The 16,344-nt window shown below is 40.9% G+C and overlaps 1 protein-coding gene and 1 long non-coding RNA gene across 4 annotated transcripts in view; one reads left to right on the plus strand and one right to left on the minus strand.

The window, feature by feature from the left end:
• Positions 1 to 4,393: 4,393 nt before the first annotated feature.
• LOC118161170 lies at positions 4,394 to 7,876 on the minus strand. Of its 2 annotated transcripts, none has more exons than XR_004747887.1 (2): positions 7,588 to 7,876; positions 4,394 to 5,272 (listed from the first exon to the last, which is right to left on the minus strand). It is a non-coding gene; the product is annotated as an uncharacterized LOC118161170 (long non-coding RNA). The 2 variants fall into 2 exon arrangements; XR_004747886.1 differs by lacking the exon at positions 7,588 to 7,876 and adding an exon at positions 5,546 to 6,217.
• Positions 7,877 to 8,070: 194 nt separating this feature from the next.
• The window catches only part of CASD1 (CAS1 domain containing 1), a 33,119-nt gene continuing 24,845 nt past the window's right edge, over positions 8,071 to 16,344 (plus strand). Inside the window, exon 1 of one of the 2 annotated variants that reach the window (XM_035316240.1) lies at positions 8,071 to 8,404. In XM_035316240.1, coding sequence (XP_035172131.1) covers positions 8,272 to 8,404 — 133 coding nt within the window. In that variant the 5' untranslated portion in view covers positions 8,071 to 8,271. The remainder of the gene's footprint in view (positions 8,405 to 16,344) is intronic. The other variant, XM_035316239.1, reaches the window with a different exon arrangement.

Consider the following 16,344-nt stretch of genomic DNA (forward strand, 5'->3'; position numbering starts at 1 on the left):
TTCTTGCACATACCATGAAAATACATGGATGAGCAGAGGAGAGAGAGCCCCATCAGTTTCCTCTGTGAGAAAGGGCTGACAATTATGAAATGGAAAAGGGAGAGAGTAGATTCAGCGCATAAGAATTTGTTCTGTTCTTAGGCCTTAGGGAAAGGGAGATTCTGTTAGTGAAGCATCTCAATGCAAGTGGTTTTAAAGCATAAACAAGGACATTGAACAAAAGAATTAGATCCATCTGCCTCCCATTAGAGTAATTTTTAAAACATGTCCTGCCCAGGACATTCAAAGCTGGAAGCAAACAATAACAGCTGCCCAACAGAGTCCAACTCACTAGGTGTTTACACACATCTTAGGGAATGGCATATCTACTTGGCTTCCTGCTAACTCCTAAATGAAAGAAATCTTTGCTAAGCCTGAGGTGCATAGGAGCCTGTGCTGATATTTAGTGTGTGTGCTTCCATTTTAACATGACAAAACTACTTAGACTTGTGGGAGCTCACAGCAGCCCAACAGAGCACCACATAGACAAATAGATATGGCAGAACAGTGTGAACCCTAAGAACTACTCTGTAGTATTCTGCTTAAATTACATTATTTCTATGCAATTACATCTTTAAATAATGACTCATGGAAATATTCTGGTCTGTTAATCCATTGCTGATACTTGAGAAATCTAGTGTTTTAATGAGCCCAAGGCTAATACAGAATTTTTTTCCAGTGTTAGAATTATCATCCGAATATATTTAAAAAAAAAAATTTCCTGAAATAAAACTACCTTTCTAAAAACACTGACTCCAAGAACAAGATACCCTGAACTAAGTCCTAGTAACCTATCACCTATTTCAAGCTGCTGAAACGAGCTTCACAATACAATATTTCACTGTAGTAGATTATTTCGTATAACATCTCAGTCATTCCACATTTAAATGCAAAAGCTACTCAAAAGCACACTGCAAATTCTAATGAGAAATTAAATTGCAAAAGAAATATGATCATTCTTAGCAGAGAAATAAGACTGGCTGGCAGGTTCTCCCTATTAGTAGTGGGAAAAGAGCCCTGCTCCAAAGGCCTGATCTTTCACTACCAAAATCAATTGATGTTGTATATATTTTCCTACCTGACCTCAGGCAAACATGCCCAGTTCCAACAAATTTCACTCATTTAAAGAAACTGGGAAAAGTAGCCATAACTCTAAAGATCCAGAGTCATATCACGTTCAGGGAGAAATGCCTTTCTGGAGATAACTTTTTAAAACTGATTTCTTCCATTTCTAATACAGCTACAAAATCAAGTGAATTCACATGAATTTTGTAGAAAAAGCAGACCTGACAAGATACAGAATAATTTCCATAAAGCGTATTTTTTCATTGGTGTTCATAGCAATTACAATTTTTCACCTACAGCAAAGCTTTGAGTTTTCCATTTAAGCTTTTGTCCCATAAAATAGTCAGACCTTCTCATTTGTACATTTCTTATAAGTTATAAATTCCATAGCTCATTCAGGTCTGGATCCACAGCGAAATACGTGCCAGTTACACAGTCACCCAGCCCCACTGCCTGAAATGTTGCCAGATAACAAGCACAGAGGGCAGACTGGTGAATGAGGACAGCTTAAAAGTTGCTCTGTGGACCTGAGATATTCTCCATGGCCAGCCAAAGGAACACTGTGCAGCCCTTCTCCAGCAATATTTAATAACCTGGTGAAGTATTTGCCAAGCAACATAGGTGTATTTAACATTTTGTTTTCTGTTTAGGCGAGGTTCTGAAACACTGAACTGCACAAAAGTAGTGGCAATTATACATGAGTGAAACCTCTTGGCTAGCTCTGCGATCTGAACTTTCTTCCAAATTCTCAAAGGCAGTAGATGTTACTTCATTATATGAAGTAACAATTATATGAAGTAACATGAAGTAGATGGTACTTCATCAATACTTAGATTGCCCTTAATTTTCTTTAACCAAACATCTTTTATAACACTGAAGTTTGCCTCTGTCCATTCTCAAGGACCACGGTGTTTATTTTCCTTGGCTATCCTGCTGTCTCAGGCATTATTGCTGTGCTTCTTGTCTTCTTTTCTAAAAGAACAGCTTTGCCTTCTTGTTCCACCTTTTCACCCACCTTCAAATCTCAAAATGTCATTCCTTCCTTGCACCACTTTTATGTTTGTGAGAATAGCTTTGCCAGGAAGTCCAGCCATCCTCATTACCTGAGCCTCTTCATGATGTTCCTTTGATCATTTTCTAGGCTTTGTCTGTTTTCTTGTCAATCATACTCTTTTCTTTGGTATGTTTTGCCCTATATTGATTGCTGACCCCATTACAGACTCCAGGCTTTTAAAACTGAAGTGATTCTTCAAAAAATAAGGGAATTAGGAGAACTGCTTTACAGGGCTGCTTTACCTTCAACCTGCATTTATATCAATTGCAGGCTGATATCGCTCTTCCCTTTTGTTTTTCCTCAGCTTTGCTGTTTTCCTCAATGTCATGCTATCTTTTATTATATGGTTATTACATTTTATTATTTTATTTCATTTGCTATATTTCCTAATCAATACATTCTGTAAAGTTCTTCCTAGAATTCTCTTGCCTCTCAGCTTCATGTCAGGGTAATCGATAAAAGCAAGTCCTCTCTTGCTCACAGAGGTACCTAGCCTTTTCCCAGAGTTCAGCTATCTAACATCTGTGACAACACCGGCCGTTTTAGCAGGGTATGTTATGGCTGCGCACCAAGCATAAGCTGCCCGAGACAGTGATGTAGGACTTTTTGAACTCAAGGCTAAGTATTTTTTAATGGACCAGTATCAAACAGACTACTAATGCACTGCACAGAATGTTAATGATGATTAGCGTTAATGATTTTTATTAGAGATTACACTGATAGAGCTGGAAATGATATTCTCTCTCTCTGTTTTAAAGAGAGCACGGTAATTACAGGATGACATCTGTACTGCTAGCAGCCAGAAGAAAATGTTCTAATGCTCCCCAAACATGACACAGCTTGGGTAGTAGCTGCGTAGGCTTCCAAAGACTGCCCCATAATTATACAAAATTCTGAATTTTAAAGAGACACATCTGGGAGCACAAGGGGGAACCAGGAAGAACAACGATGTGAAAATGAAACATTGACAAAAAAAAGAACAATTCAGCTTGACAATGAGCTAAGTGACTGCCATTTTCTCTGAAATAAGACTCAAACAAAGAGAAGGAGAAAATGGAAGAGTAAAATAGTACTTCCAACCAAGAAACTCATATAAATTGAAAATTCTGAACCATTATAGTGATGAATACAAGGCTTTGAGGATAAGAATCTACCCAGCTGAAATTAAAATTGATTTGCATTAACGAGCCATGCCGAGTTCCCATCTGATCTCAAGCCTGCATAGCTTGGTGATGACCACATCCCACGGTGCAGAATGGCACATCTTCTTGACTGTCCTTAATGGAAGAGGAGAAATGACTTAAAGATTTGAAATTCACCTATTTCCATTCCCTGTCTCCATCCCTCCAATCTACTTCTATTTCAGATCCACTGAAACCTGAAATGAAACACAATTAATCCTCATGTTAGAGACTTGCAGATGCATTTATCTCCTAGTGATAAAGCTAAATATATCCTTTGTGCATGTGATGCCAAAACTGCTTGACTTAATATCAGCTTCCATTTAGTGCAGACTATTGAGGAACTTTATGACTTTTATAAAATTAGAAATCTATAAAAGCAGTAATTTGTGATAGAATTCCAAGGTCTTATGAGGCTGGTGGTGTATCAGTTTCAGCATTTGGTTGAGACAGTATTCAGAGTACACTGCCTGATTGAACAAGTCTTGTTATTCTTTATACTCCCTTTTCATTAATGTAACCAAATATTTGCAATAGATGGCTACCATGCATGCACATGCCACATGGAAGCACGGTGCTTATGGAAAGATTGATTGCTGTTACGAGGTTGAAAACTCAGTAATTAAAATGTTTGATGTTGTCATTCAGCAAGTACACAAAAGCTGCTGAAGGAAAAGCTGCACTTCTGAAAGTATTACTCTTCCCAGAAATCTGTTTGAGATCCAGCTTTGTTTCTGGAATTACAACCTGAGCAGGGCAAACTGACAGGGATGCACAAATTAAATTTAAATCTAATATAGTTTGGAGTATGGCAGATCCTACTGATTGATTATTCAGCACTTAATCTGTAAGGTAACATGCGGGATCTTCCAGGTACTATGTAGCAAGCGGTGCGTAGCAAGTGGTGTGTTCCTAGAATGATACATGAAACTTATATTTTAAAGGTGCGTTGTAATTTTACTTCCTTGTCTATATTACTTGCTATAAAAAAAAAAAAAAAAAAGTGCAAATTAATTCCACTCCTATAAACAGGTAAAAACTGAAGCAAAAATACCATGTGGGAGAACATTTAAATACCACCTCTCAATAATATATAGCCATTTTATCTATTTTTACATGCTTCAAATCCTTGGGATTGCCCTGTGACTGACTGAAGACAGCAGCTCTCTCTCGAAGCTACACTTGGCTGTAATGCTGAAAACAGGAGGATCAAAAGAACGAGAACTCCTGGGAGCTAAGCTCATCAGCAAACTCATATGTGCATGCCCATTTCAACCTGCAGCACGGAGTTCTTCCATTAGCACTGAGCCTGCCAAGCAAAACAGGAAGCAGTAAAGTAAGAATTATCTCACCTAGATTACAACTGTGTAAATGAGATCTGTTTCGTGTAAACTAATTATCTAAATTCAACAGAGGGCCGTCATTCCAAATAGTAAGCCATCGACCGTATCCTAATCTACAAGTAACTGGTGACTTTCTTCCACCACTCCTAGAGCGAGAGTTCAGATAATGAGTTTAAAACTGATTGATTCTAAGTGGCTGGAACTAGGTGAGATGAACCTCATCTCTCCTGATTGTTTTATTATATTGACAGGTAGGGGAAATAGCGCTGTGGAAAACCACAGTAACATTTTTAGCTCCTATCATTAGTGACCACACATAACACCGCAGCCTCTTATTAAGGTAACAAATTTAGTTAAGCCAAGGCTTCTACATCTGTAGAAAACAGAAATGTGCAATCTCTCCTGTGGCTGTTCTCTTCATATTCACAGTCATTACCCAATTTATGAAGCAGTGTCACACACCCTCTAGCTCTCAAATGAATTGCTGCTCAGATGCTGAGTCTTTTCTCCATGACTGCTCTAGGTCTTGCCCTCCCACTGACAACAGCGGATGCTTCCACCAGAACAAGCAGGAAGCCAGCGCTAAGCATCTGAAAAACAAAAAATGAGGTTTGATTAGGAAGAGCTAGCATGCTTCTGGTTTACTTCCAGCATACTAAATTTATCACCAGACAGGAAAATAAAGTAGGTAATGGAAATTATAAAGCGTCCTCTAGATAATTCGTGTCTGGAGTCTGTTTCATGGGGTAGTTAACAACCCCTAATTAGCCTCTTGAATCACACTCTTTATATACAGTGGGTTTGGTGTGAATTAAATGCAATGATGCCTAATTCAATTAGCTTGTGAGAAGCAAGGGAGGTACCTGTAAGAAGAGAGACTGCAGTCATGCAAACCACTTTGAAGTCATGGCAATTTAGCCAAGAGCTTCTGACTGAAATGAAGGAGATTACTCTTGTCAAACAGTGTCTACAAAGGAACAATGAAGCAAAAGCAGATGTGTTGCTTAAATGCACTTCAGTAGTTAATATAAACAGGTGGATAGACTTAATGAAGATATTTAACCTTCAATAGTCTCTGTATTCATTGGTACAGTCTTAAAATAAAGAAGACATAATCCACAAGCAGGGTTTTGGGGCATCACTGAAGAAAGCGTTGGTATTTTAGAGCAGGTGAGGACTGCCATTTTACATTCAGGGGCCAGTGGCCAGTCTGAAACAGCCCTCAAAAGGCCATGGGACAGAGTTTCTATTCCTGTCTGCTCTGATCTTCTGAGATATATATAAACAAAAGCATGTTTATTTTGTTACCTTTCTAATTTCTGCTGTTCTTTCAGAAGAAGCTAATTTAATTGCAGATTGATGAAATTCTCCAGAGAGACTATTGTGCAGTAAGAGATGAATTCTTTTTTAATCTGGGGAGAAAAAATTAAATCTCCCTGTTCAGGCATTGCAGCAGCCCTAAATGAAAAGATGAGTTCGCGCTCTGGGAGCTCCAGTTGAATTCTGTGCTTCTGCATCTATGTTGCTGTCAGCAGTGGGGCTGACTGAAGTACATGTTGAGAAGCTGCACTCACCGTAACAGGAGCACCATGCAGATTTACAGTAGAGCCAGGAAACTTAACACAGTTATATCAAAAATAAAAATAAAATAAAATAAAAAAGTCAAAAAAGACAAAGGCTGATGTTTTGGTTGGACGAAAAGTCTATTTGTTTATGAATAGATATTATAAAAACAAATGGAGAAGATCTGTGGTCCTAGATGGCTGCAGGAAAGATGCACATCATGACTGTTAAGAATCATTGGGTGACAATGCAAAAAGTTACAGAAGCTGTTAAAAAAAAAAAAAAAACTTTAGTTGCTTATTGAGGTGTAAAATGCTTGCATCTGACACTTAAATGTACGTGAAACAATAAGGACAATGAAAGCTAAACACTAACAAGAATATTTTAAGAAATAATAAGGTTTTCTCACAGCAAGAAAGCTTTGAAAATGTGGATTTTTGAATGTTGCAAAAAAATAATACACAAACTGCATTTTTTCATTTATGGAGTAAAAGAATCCATACCATCACCAGCTTGATACTATCTGTCCACTTGGGAGTTTACCTGGTACCTTTTTTTCCTCTCTCCCTGAGAGAAAAAATCTGAGCATTCCAAAATAGTAACATGTATCTATTATTTTAAAATATGGCTCAGCAACTAAATGAATTAACAGACTGAGCTGAATAGAAAAAAACATAGATCAGTTGTTGGCAGATAGTACTGGGTGGGTGGAAATGGCATATACATTGAGTATATACTAATGTATATACTGTATATAATGTATCCTTTGAGTGCCCACTCAAATAATAGAAATCAAATCTTGTATGTGCGTTAAATTACGTTTGCACGTTTGCATGATGCTTGAAGTTCTTCTGTTCTTCACGTAAGAGTTGAAAATAAAACTTAGCTTGCAGTGTGTAGACCTCCTGGTTTTAATTGTTTAATTTCATTTTTTGTTGTTGTTGTTTTTTGGTTGGTTTGTTTGTTTTTTCCTCCATATATTATTAATTCTGCTTTCTTTTCCATTTTTTCATGTATTATCAATTATGAACAGTGAGGATGACAGGAAAATGGAAGGATAGTGAAATGAAAACCATACTTTTTGGTGTTCAAAATCCCAGTATTTCACCATCAATGTTTACATGCTCAGTCAGAACAGAACAAAACCAACCAAATAAATAATAATAATAAAACATCTTTTTTTTTTCTTTTTTCTTTTTTTTTTTTTTTTTAACCAGTGCTGATGACAAGGGTTGTGTGAGGAGACAGTAACTGTCAAACCAGCTGAGCGTGGTACTTCATCATGAACCTGAGGCCCGATGACTGCTCCTTGTTTATTCCCAGCATTTTTGCAGACACGTACCGCATGCTTTTCCCGAGTTTTTGTTGCTGTTCCTCCTAACTTCGGTCACTCCGTGCTGTGTAACTCCAGCTCCTGTGCGGGAGGCCTCACCGCAGCCCGTTTTCAGGACTTGACCTGCTCCCTGGCATCTTTTTCCAGGTATGACTGAGGTAGCTCCCTGTGGAGGCACACGGGTGTGTAAGATTTCAGCATTCCCCTCACAACACACTCCTCTTTCCCTCGTGAAACTGGTAAATCTGAACCGCGCCAGCTTCCCTGCGCGGCGTTATCTGCCTTCGCCACGGGTGAACGAACGTCCTGACAGAAGCTAAGAGAGGAGAAGCGGGCAACTAAATAAAATAGAATAAATCTCCGGCTAGCCGCACATCGCGGCACGGCTCGGAAACCCGCTGCGGGCTGAGGCAGCCCCGGCGCCGTGGGGCGGGGAGCCGGGAACCGGGGCCGCCCGCTGGCCGAGGAAGGGAAGCGGCGACACCGGGAGGAGGAGGAGGAGGAGGAGGAGGAGGAGGAGGAGGAGGAGGAGGGTGGCAGCTCCGCCCCGGCGGCGGGGGGTCGGGCTCGTCTCCGCCGCGCCGGTGGGGACGGTGGCAGCCGGCGGCGGGGGCTGCCTCGGCCGCCCGCGGGGCCCCAGTGCTGCCCCGCCGCGCCCGCTCGGCCGCGCACTGTTGTCATGGAGGAGCCAAGATGGCGGCCCTGGCCTACACCCTGGGCAAGCGGGAGATCAACTACTACTTCAGCGTGAGGAGCGCCAAGGCGCTGGCGCTGGGCGCCGTCCTGCTCCTCGCCGCCTGCCACGCCGCCTCCCGCCGGTACCGAGGTGAGGGGGAGGCCGCGGGGACCGCCGGCCATGCGGGCAGGGGGCCGGGGTAGGGACGGGTACCGTCCCGGAGCGGGGGAGCCCCGGGCGGCCACCCCCGGGCTTGCCGCAGGCCGGGCCAGGCCCTCCGGTCGGGCATGGGACCCCTGGGGATGTGAGGGTTGTGCTCGGAAATGCTGGGGCCTCGTCTGTGTGTGTGTGTGTGTAGCGGCTGGGCTGGTGGAGGTGAAGTTGCAGGGGATAGAGCAGCTTCTTCCGTGCTATGTTCCCCTACGTGAAAATTATAATATTTACCTAGCAGTTACAGTCATTAAAATGTTAATTGGTGTAAGGTTCGTTATACCTCTTTTTGGTGGAGGTAGCAAGGCCTTTTGGGTTTTACGTGTCGTTAGGGGTTGTGGAGGAGTGGTGAGTGGGACGAGGTGGGTAGGGAGGCGCTGGGTTTCTGCGCTTTGGGTGGTGGTGGTGCCACAGCTGTGGACTTGGTGAGCTCTGCAAGTGACACGAGGGCTGTTGGGGGACATCTTTGCCTGGTTCTGAAGAAATGGATTATGTTTCTCTGCTTAAATCAAAAAGTTCATCTGAAGACAGCTGGCTACAGTTCTGTTGCAGGACAACTGGTGTCATTGTATTGTAATGCTGGTGACCCGTGTTCAAGGAAGACGAGGCTGAAACAACTCGTTGTGGAAATAGGGAAGGCGGTTAGGGAGCCTTTACGGATACAGCTCTCAAGATTCACCCTCCAGCTCACGCCAGTAAAGCTAATAAACTGAACAGCACTAAGTTGTGAGACGTTGAAGTATGTACTGACAGCTAAAGGAGCTCAGATATGACAAAACTGAGCTTGCTTGTTGTGCTATTCCCTGTGGCTTAAGTCAGTCTCAAAAGTAGATGGAAGGAGGGTGCCAAGCATGATACTTTATTATTATTTTTTTTAATAGGGGAATTTTGAGAGTGGCGTAAGAAAATGAGGACTTCCATATTAAGCAAACTAACAGGAAGGCACAGTATGCATAAATGTGATACATGATGGGAGACCTAATAAGGCTGTCAAGTCACAAATTGAAAAAAGATAGTGGTCTACAGGCCTTTATATAAGTTGATACAATTGGTATGGATTTTTACAAAGATTTCAGGAAGTTCCTTCACAAAGAGCTTTTAGTTTCTTTAAGCTATTATAGGGTGAGAGAGGTTTTCTCATTGACTAATAACTAAGAAAGAAACAACAGAGATGACAGAGCTATCCAGTTTGGTCTCCTTTGAGCAGATAGCATTCAAAGCACATAAATGGTTTAGAAAAGGGGGCATTTACAGCAGATATAAAAGTTTTTTTGGGGTAGGTAAAAGCAGAGGAGGTTGAGAGAGAATTTTTCAACCCTTCAGTGAGCTTGAACATCTGACATTCAGCAAATTAAAGAAAAAACAGAAGATTTCAATGTGATATTGTGTAGCTAAAACTAACCTGTGTCTTGCTTAGTGTCTGTGGTGCTGGTCACCTTCTTTTAGTAAAGGTTTAATAGAAATTGAAAACATACACAAGAAAGCAACACTAATGATCAGAAGAAAGAAATGGAAGTAGTGAAGCAGATTAAAATTTTGCAGCCTGGATGGAAAATGAGTAAGCTGATAATGGTTTCTAATATTCTGAATTATATGGAGAAGGTAAATTAATTGTGACTTGTTTCATAACACAAAAAGCGCCAAGTGAAAAACGAAATTAGCAGGCGGTATCTTTTAAAACAATCAGAATGAAGCACTATTTCCAAACAAGACACAAGTACATCTTGAAGCACGCTGCCAAGATTTTATACTGTTAATCATCCCCAAAAGGTTTATAACTATCGGTAGAAAGTGAACCAGGTGGTGGCTGCAAACCTGCTGCCATTTTTAGAAGAGAGGCTGGGCCATGCCAGGGGAGGGATCGCTGCTTGCCGTGCTTTTTTACGAAGTCTTACATCTGTCATTGGCTGCTATCAGGAAGAGGAGAGCAGAAAGACAAACTTTCATGTGAACATATGTTCTGCTATAGTGTGTCAAAGAAAATAATTAATAATGAATTAACCATATGTAAGTGTACTGTTGCTTTTCTATAGATGCCCGGGAATACGGAGGAAATGAGAGAGCTGAATAAAAGTAACAATTAGTGAAATCGGTTTTGTGGGAGGTAGCTTATATGGTGGTTTTTGTTGGTTTTGTTCCCCCCCCCCCCCCCCCCAAAAAAAAAAAAAAAACTTGGATCTTTAGGTTATCAGTTTCTTCTGTTATTAAATTTTGTACATTAGTTGAAACAGAACCTTCCTGATTAACAGAGAAAACGAGAAAGGCGTTCTTTGGACAATTCAGCCAAAGGGAGAAAACTACAAATAATGTGTATAACCAGACAGGGAATGCTACCCACAAAGACGATTGGTCAGTAATTAATCTTTTCTGCGGGACAAGCAAGGGCATGTTAAGTTTCTTTACAAGATGATAGTTGTTTTTAAACTGGATTTTTTTTTTTTTGTGTGGAGGAAGACATTCTGAACGTGATAAAGGCATGTAAAGACTGCTTCTTTCATACATACTCCTTTTTCTCACTCTGAAGTACTCTACTCCAAAGTAGGAGTGAAAGAATTAATATTTAGATTTTGTATGTTCATAGTGTGTCTGCAATTCTCAGATTTCATTTGTGACAATTGGATGCTGTAGTTAGCCTAGTTTATTGTGCTCAGATTAGAAACCCTTGTTATGCAGACTGGCATCTATTTTTCTTCTCCGATTGTAATCTTGAAAAGTTCATGAGGCGTTAATTAAAGTTAAGAATAGGCATACACTTTATGAAGTGGTTGTTTTTGTCCTGGCTTCCTTTGGGAGTGCAAGACTTTACTTAGTGTTTCTTTGTTTTGTCTGATTATGTTTACATATAATGGTTTGGGCTAACAGTAGCCTCCTGTGCAAATGCACGTTTTAGATAGGAGCAGCTCACTGGATTTCTCAGGAAAACTTGCTCATGTGAACATTACTTGTATGAAAAAATGTCAGACTGTAGGTGCGGTAGGTCACATTCATGACCAGGGAGACTATTGCATTTAGGCATCACCAACGTTTTTTTGCAAAGCTGTAAGTGAATTAAGAGGAATTAAACTATCCTCAACTTGCATGCAGCTTCTTCAAGAAGTTACTTGGACTAAATATGATATCCAGTAAAGTTAGGGCTGTGTGTTTTTCAGGTATTAGCATATTTCAAAGGTACAGTCTTACAGCTGTACGAATGGAAACATGTTTTATTTAAATGTTTGCATTCTTAGAATCATTATTGAATGATCAGATTTTAAACTGCATTTTTATTTTGAGTAATAGTGTGCAACTGGATTTCCATTTCTTTGAAATAGAGAAGGTATCATCAGTCCTGGTGTGTAGTGTGAATGAGGACTTGGAAATTTCACAAATTCAGTGGAAAAACATGATTTTGAAAATGTGATTTTTAGGAGGATAGCTTAAAAAAAAAAAAGCACAAAGATCTTAAAAAGAACAGTCTATGGATTTTGTGTAGAATGACTATATTTATTTATTTATTTATTTATGTGAGATCTCATTAATGGTTAAGAAGAAGGTGCATTTCCAGAAGCACCAACTGGTGTGTAACCTCCAGTATACGGTCCTCGCTGCTGTTTCCATCTTGTTTTAGTCTCCTCCATTCCCCCCACTCAAATTCTACTTTTTGTCTGAAGAAAGACTCGGACAAAAGTAGTGTTCCTCGTGGGTTTTAGGAGTAAGATTCTTAGTCTTGAAAACAACTGGCTTAGGAAGGCTTGATAATGGTCTGCAGATCATGATGGATGTGAGTGTGATCTTTCCCATACAAGGCCAAATAAAACTAGTAGAAACCATGTATGTAAAATAATGAAAGGCAGGTGGTTCTTAGAGTAGCAGCTGTGGGCATGGAAAACTCCTGTAGAAGGATGCTGTGAAGGATAAAAAATTGAAGAGAAGATAATGTGACTTTGTTAGAAATAAATCTGTTGAAGGTTCTATAAAATATGTAGGAATCATCTCTAGCTCAGGAAGTCCCTGGGCTGAACACAGTGGGAATAAAATCAGGCAGGAATATTATGTATGCTCTTCTTCATCCTTTGTGGCCTCTGCCGAAGACAGGATACCAGGCTGGTCGGACCATAAGTACCACCTTTATTTTCTTCTGCATCTTCTTCAGTATCGGTTCATGGGTTTCAGAGGGAGTGAAATTAGTGGTGGCTTTTCCTTTACATACTTGACTCTTATGTCACTTTGATACATCTTGTAATTTTCATCATCTGCAAAGTTGAGGTTTCTGTAGCAGTAACAGTAATAACTGTAAGTCACCTGTTCTCATAATCTAATCGCAAGCAACATGAGCTTGGTAGCTTTTATATTCTTCATGACAGTTTCATTTTTAAGCAACTTCCTAAAAATGATGTGGTATAAACAAGTGAATACGTTGGAGACACAAATTCTGTTGCTTGAAAGTCAATGTACAGATACAGGTTTTTATTTGACGTGATTAAGAAAAAAACAAGCCTATAGTCATCTTGAGTTTATGCTTTCTATTAGAAAGATAACTATGCAGCAACTCAGAGCTATGCCAGCATACTTTAAAAGTAGGTAATGATTCAGCTTCGCACGTCGTCTGCTGTGTTCAGAGCTACTTCTGCAGAAATTTTGGCAGCAGGATCAGCAGCTGTCTTGTTAAGTAGCAATGGTTGGACGAGGAGGAGAAATACATTGATAAACTGCTTCGAGAAGGTCTTTCATCTGCTGTGCAATGGCACAGTGCTGACTAGTGAAACATGCCGACTGGAAAAAAAAAAAAAAGCTGTATTGCTGACCTGGAGTGACCTGTACTGGTTGAAAAACAGGAGAGTGATAGAGACTCCGTTTCTGGAAATCTCTGAGATCAGCCTGCATCTGCAGCCTAAGGTCTCACTGTGCTCTGAGAGCTCCTTGAAGTGTTCAGAGGCACGTGGCCCTCTGCATCTGGCAATTTACCACATCCTGTTGCTGCTCGGTAATTACTCAGTTTGACATGGATCGTACAGGTGTGTTGTGATTATGAAGTGTCAGTTTGATTTCTGGTACCTCAGGGGTTTGCTTGAGAGGTTGTTGGTGGATTCAGGTGAAATCATGAACTACCCTGGGACAAGTAACAGACACTATTTCATGACAAAATTAGGAGTTTATCACTCTGTGTATATTTCATTTAAATCTTAAAACACATCTCCTAGGCATCAAAATCTGCCGGACCAGGAGTTTATCGCGCATGTTAGCAGTGTTATGTGTAGGTTGCTCATGGAGAACCGACACAAACCCAAAGCTATGACTCTGAGATGTTTACCCAGACACTTTCAGAACTATTATAATTCTTCGTGTTATTCTGGCTGTTTTTAGTAGTGATGATGCACTAGGAGTGGTAAGTAATTGAAGGTCCAGGAAAGGAAAGAAGCCTGATAATTATGGTTGCATTCTGAAGTAAGGCAATGAGGAGCCTTACATAGTTCTAAGTTACAATACTTGATTTTGTTACCATCACGGAATTTGGTTGAATAAGTGAGGCAATTAGTAGCAGTTGAAAGACAGTCTGTTCTACATTCCTGTGTTCTGATTTTCACGCAATTGGATAGAAGGAGTTTCAGAGAGGAAGGTAAAGATGGAAGATGTCTTCAGCTGCCAATTCTTCCTTCCCTCAGGCTAATTTTATGTTCTGCTCCAAGAAACAGCATATGTGAGGTGCGTTGTCTGTACTTCAGTATCTGAGATATTCTTTGCACATCCTAAGGAAGAGAGAATTAGAATTTTGGAGTCAGAATATTCAAGAGTTTTGCGTGTCAGCTCCACTTCAAAAGAGCATTTTGTTTTATGCTTTTTCAGCTTCATAGATGGGAACCTTACCTTTTATTTTTGTGGGAGGACTGGGAAGGAGCAGGCAGCTAAGAAGCAGCTTACAAATCATCATTGCCAATGTTAACGTAGGAGTTTTCTGGTCAGATCTGTGATCCTGGCTCTGTATTTGTTGAAAATACTGATGGTCACATCATTCATGTATTCTTTAATGCTGGTTTGTCACGTTCAAAGGCTTATTGTTGCTGGCTGATAAGTCTCTTGCTGGACACTGGGATTGTAAGAGGGATTTTTAACCTTTTAACGTAAGTAGTTGTGGAATAAAGGAAAGTAATACTGTTGGGGAAGGAAGAGAAGGTGTCATCTGGTGACGAGACCAAAGCCTGCCAGGCACTACTTTCTTTATCTTCTAGTTATTCCCTAGAGAACATTGAAAACGTTGGTGTTGTTATCTCCTGGGTTTCCATGTTCTTCATCACCCCTGTTTGAGGATTTAAGGAGAAGAGCATACTTCATGCATGCTGTAGAAAGCAATTCATTGCTTTCACAGACCAAGTATTTTAAACAATTTCATGGGTATTTATGGGGGAAATATACTTTTATGGAGCATAGTGGAAAACATTAAAATAATTGTATTTCAGTAAAGCCAATGCTTTGAGTGTAGACAGTGAGCGTTCAAACTCCAGGAGTGGAAACTTTTCAACTGTTAATCTTGCTCTTTGTTGCTGTTGAAGCAGTGATAATTATAAACTATAATTTTAGCTTTACGGTGTCGGTGTGGACCCTAAGCTTTAGTGTATAGGGTGAAGTATTTCCATAGATATGAACGGACCAGAGTCAGACTGCTGAGAACCTGCAGTACAAGCAGATAGTAGCGCTAGTCCCCAGAAGGGGCTGTCCCACCTCGTTCAGCCTCTGCCCCTGCTCTTGGCCAGGGGCTGCCATGCAGGCTGTGGTACAGCTCACTGGCATTATTATAATTAGGATAATTGTAGCAATTACTCTAAGCATAAAAAAAAAAGTTGATTCAGTGCATATGAAAATTAAATAGCTTTGACTGTGATGTTATCGCTGTAACGTAGGCTATGTTTTCTTATCAGAATTTTGCACAGAAAGTCCTTATATATCCAGTGTACCTTTTTTGTCCTTTTTCTTTTCTTGGTTGAACTGTGGTCATGTGGAATCACAGAATCATAGAATCATTAGGGTTGGAAAAGCCCTCCAAGATCATCTGGTCCAACCGTCCCCCTACCACCAATGTCACCCACTAAACCATGTCCCCAAGCACCACGTCCAACCTGTCCTTGAACACCCCCGGGGACGGTGACGCCACCACCTCCCTGGGCAACTCGTCCCAAGGCCTGACTGCTCCTTCTGAGAAGAAATGTCTCCTCATTTACAGCCTGAACCTCCCCTGGTGCAACTTTGAGGCCATTCCCTCTAGTCTTATCACTAGTTACCTGTGAGAAGAGGCCGACCCGCAGCTCCCCACACCTTCCTTTCAGGCAGTTGTAGAGAGCAATGAGGTCTCCCCTGAGCCTCCTCTTCAGGCTAAACAACCCCAGTTCCCTCAGCTGCTCCTCACATGATCTGTGTTCCAGGCCCTTCACCAGCTTCGTAGCCCTTCTCTGGACAAGATCCAGGGCCTCAATATCCTTGTAGTGAGGGGCCCAAAGCTGAACACAGCACTCAAGGTGCGGCCTCACCAGAGCAGAGTACAGCGGGATGATCACCTCCCTGGTCCTGCTGGCTGCACTATTCCTGGTACAAGCCAGGATGCTGTTGGCCTTCTTGGCCACCTGGGCACACTGTTTAAGCACACAGTAAGTGATACCATGGCTCTGTCTCTTTTTCCTGAAAATGTTACTGTAGTACCACTGATACTTTACGTTTAGGACTGTGTGCTGAAATGGGGTCAGCGGTGCCTCATAAATTCCCATTCTGACAGACCTCAGACATCACCCTGCTGATGTCTTTCTGTTCACCCTAATTTGCAGATCAAGATAAAGCTTCAGATTTTCTCTTAATAATTGAGATAGAAAGTCTGCCTGTCTCATTATGCGTGGCCTCCAGCAGCTCTAAAAGCT

Source organism: Oxyura jamaicensis, chromosome 2 (genome assembly GCF_011077185.1).
Source record: "Oxyura jamaicensis isolate SHBP4307 breed ruddy duck chromosome 2, BPBGC_Ojam_1.0, whole genome shotgun sequence".
Lineage (NCBI taxonomy): Eukaryota > Metazoa > Chordata > Aves > Anseriformes > Anatidae > Oxyura > Oxyura jamaicensis.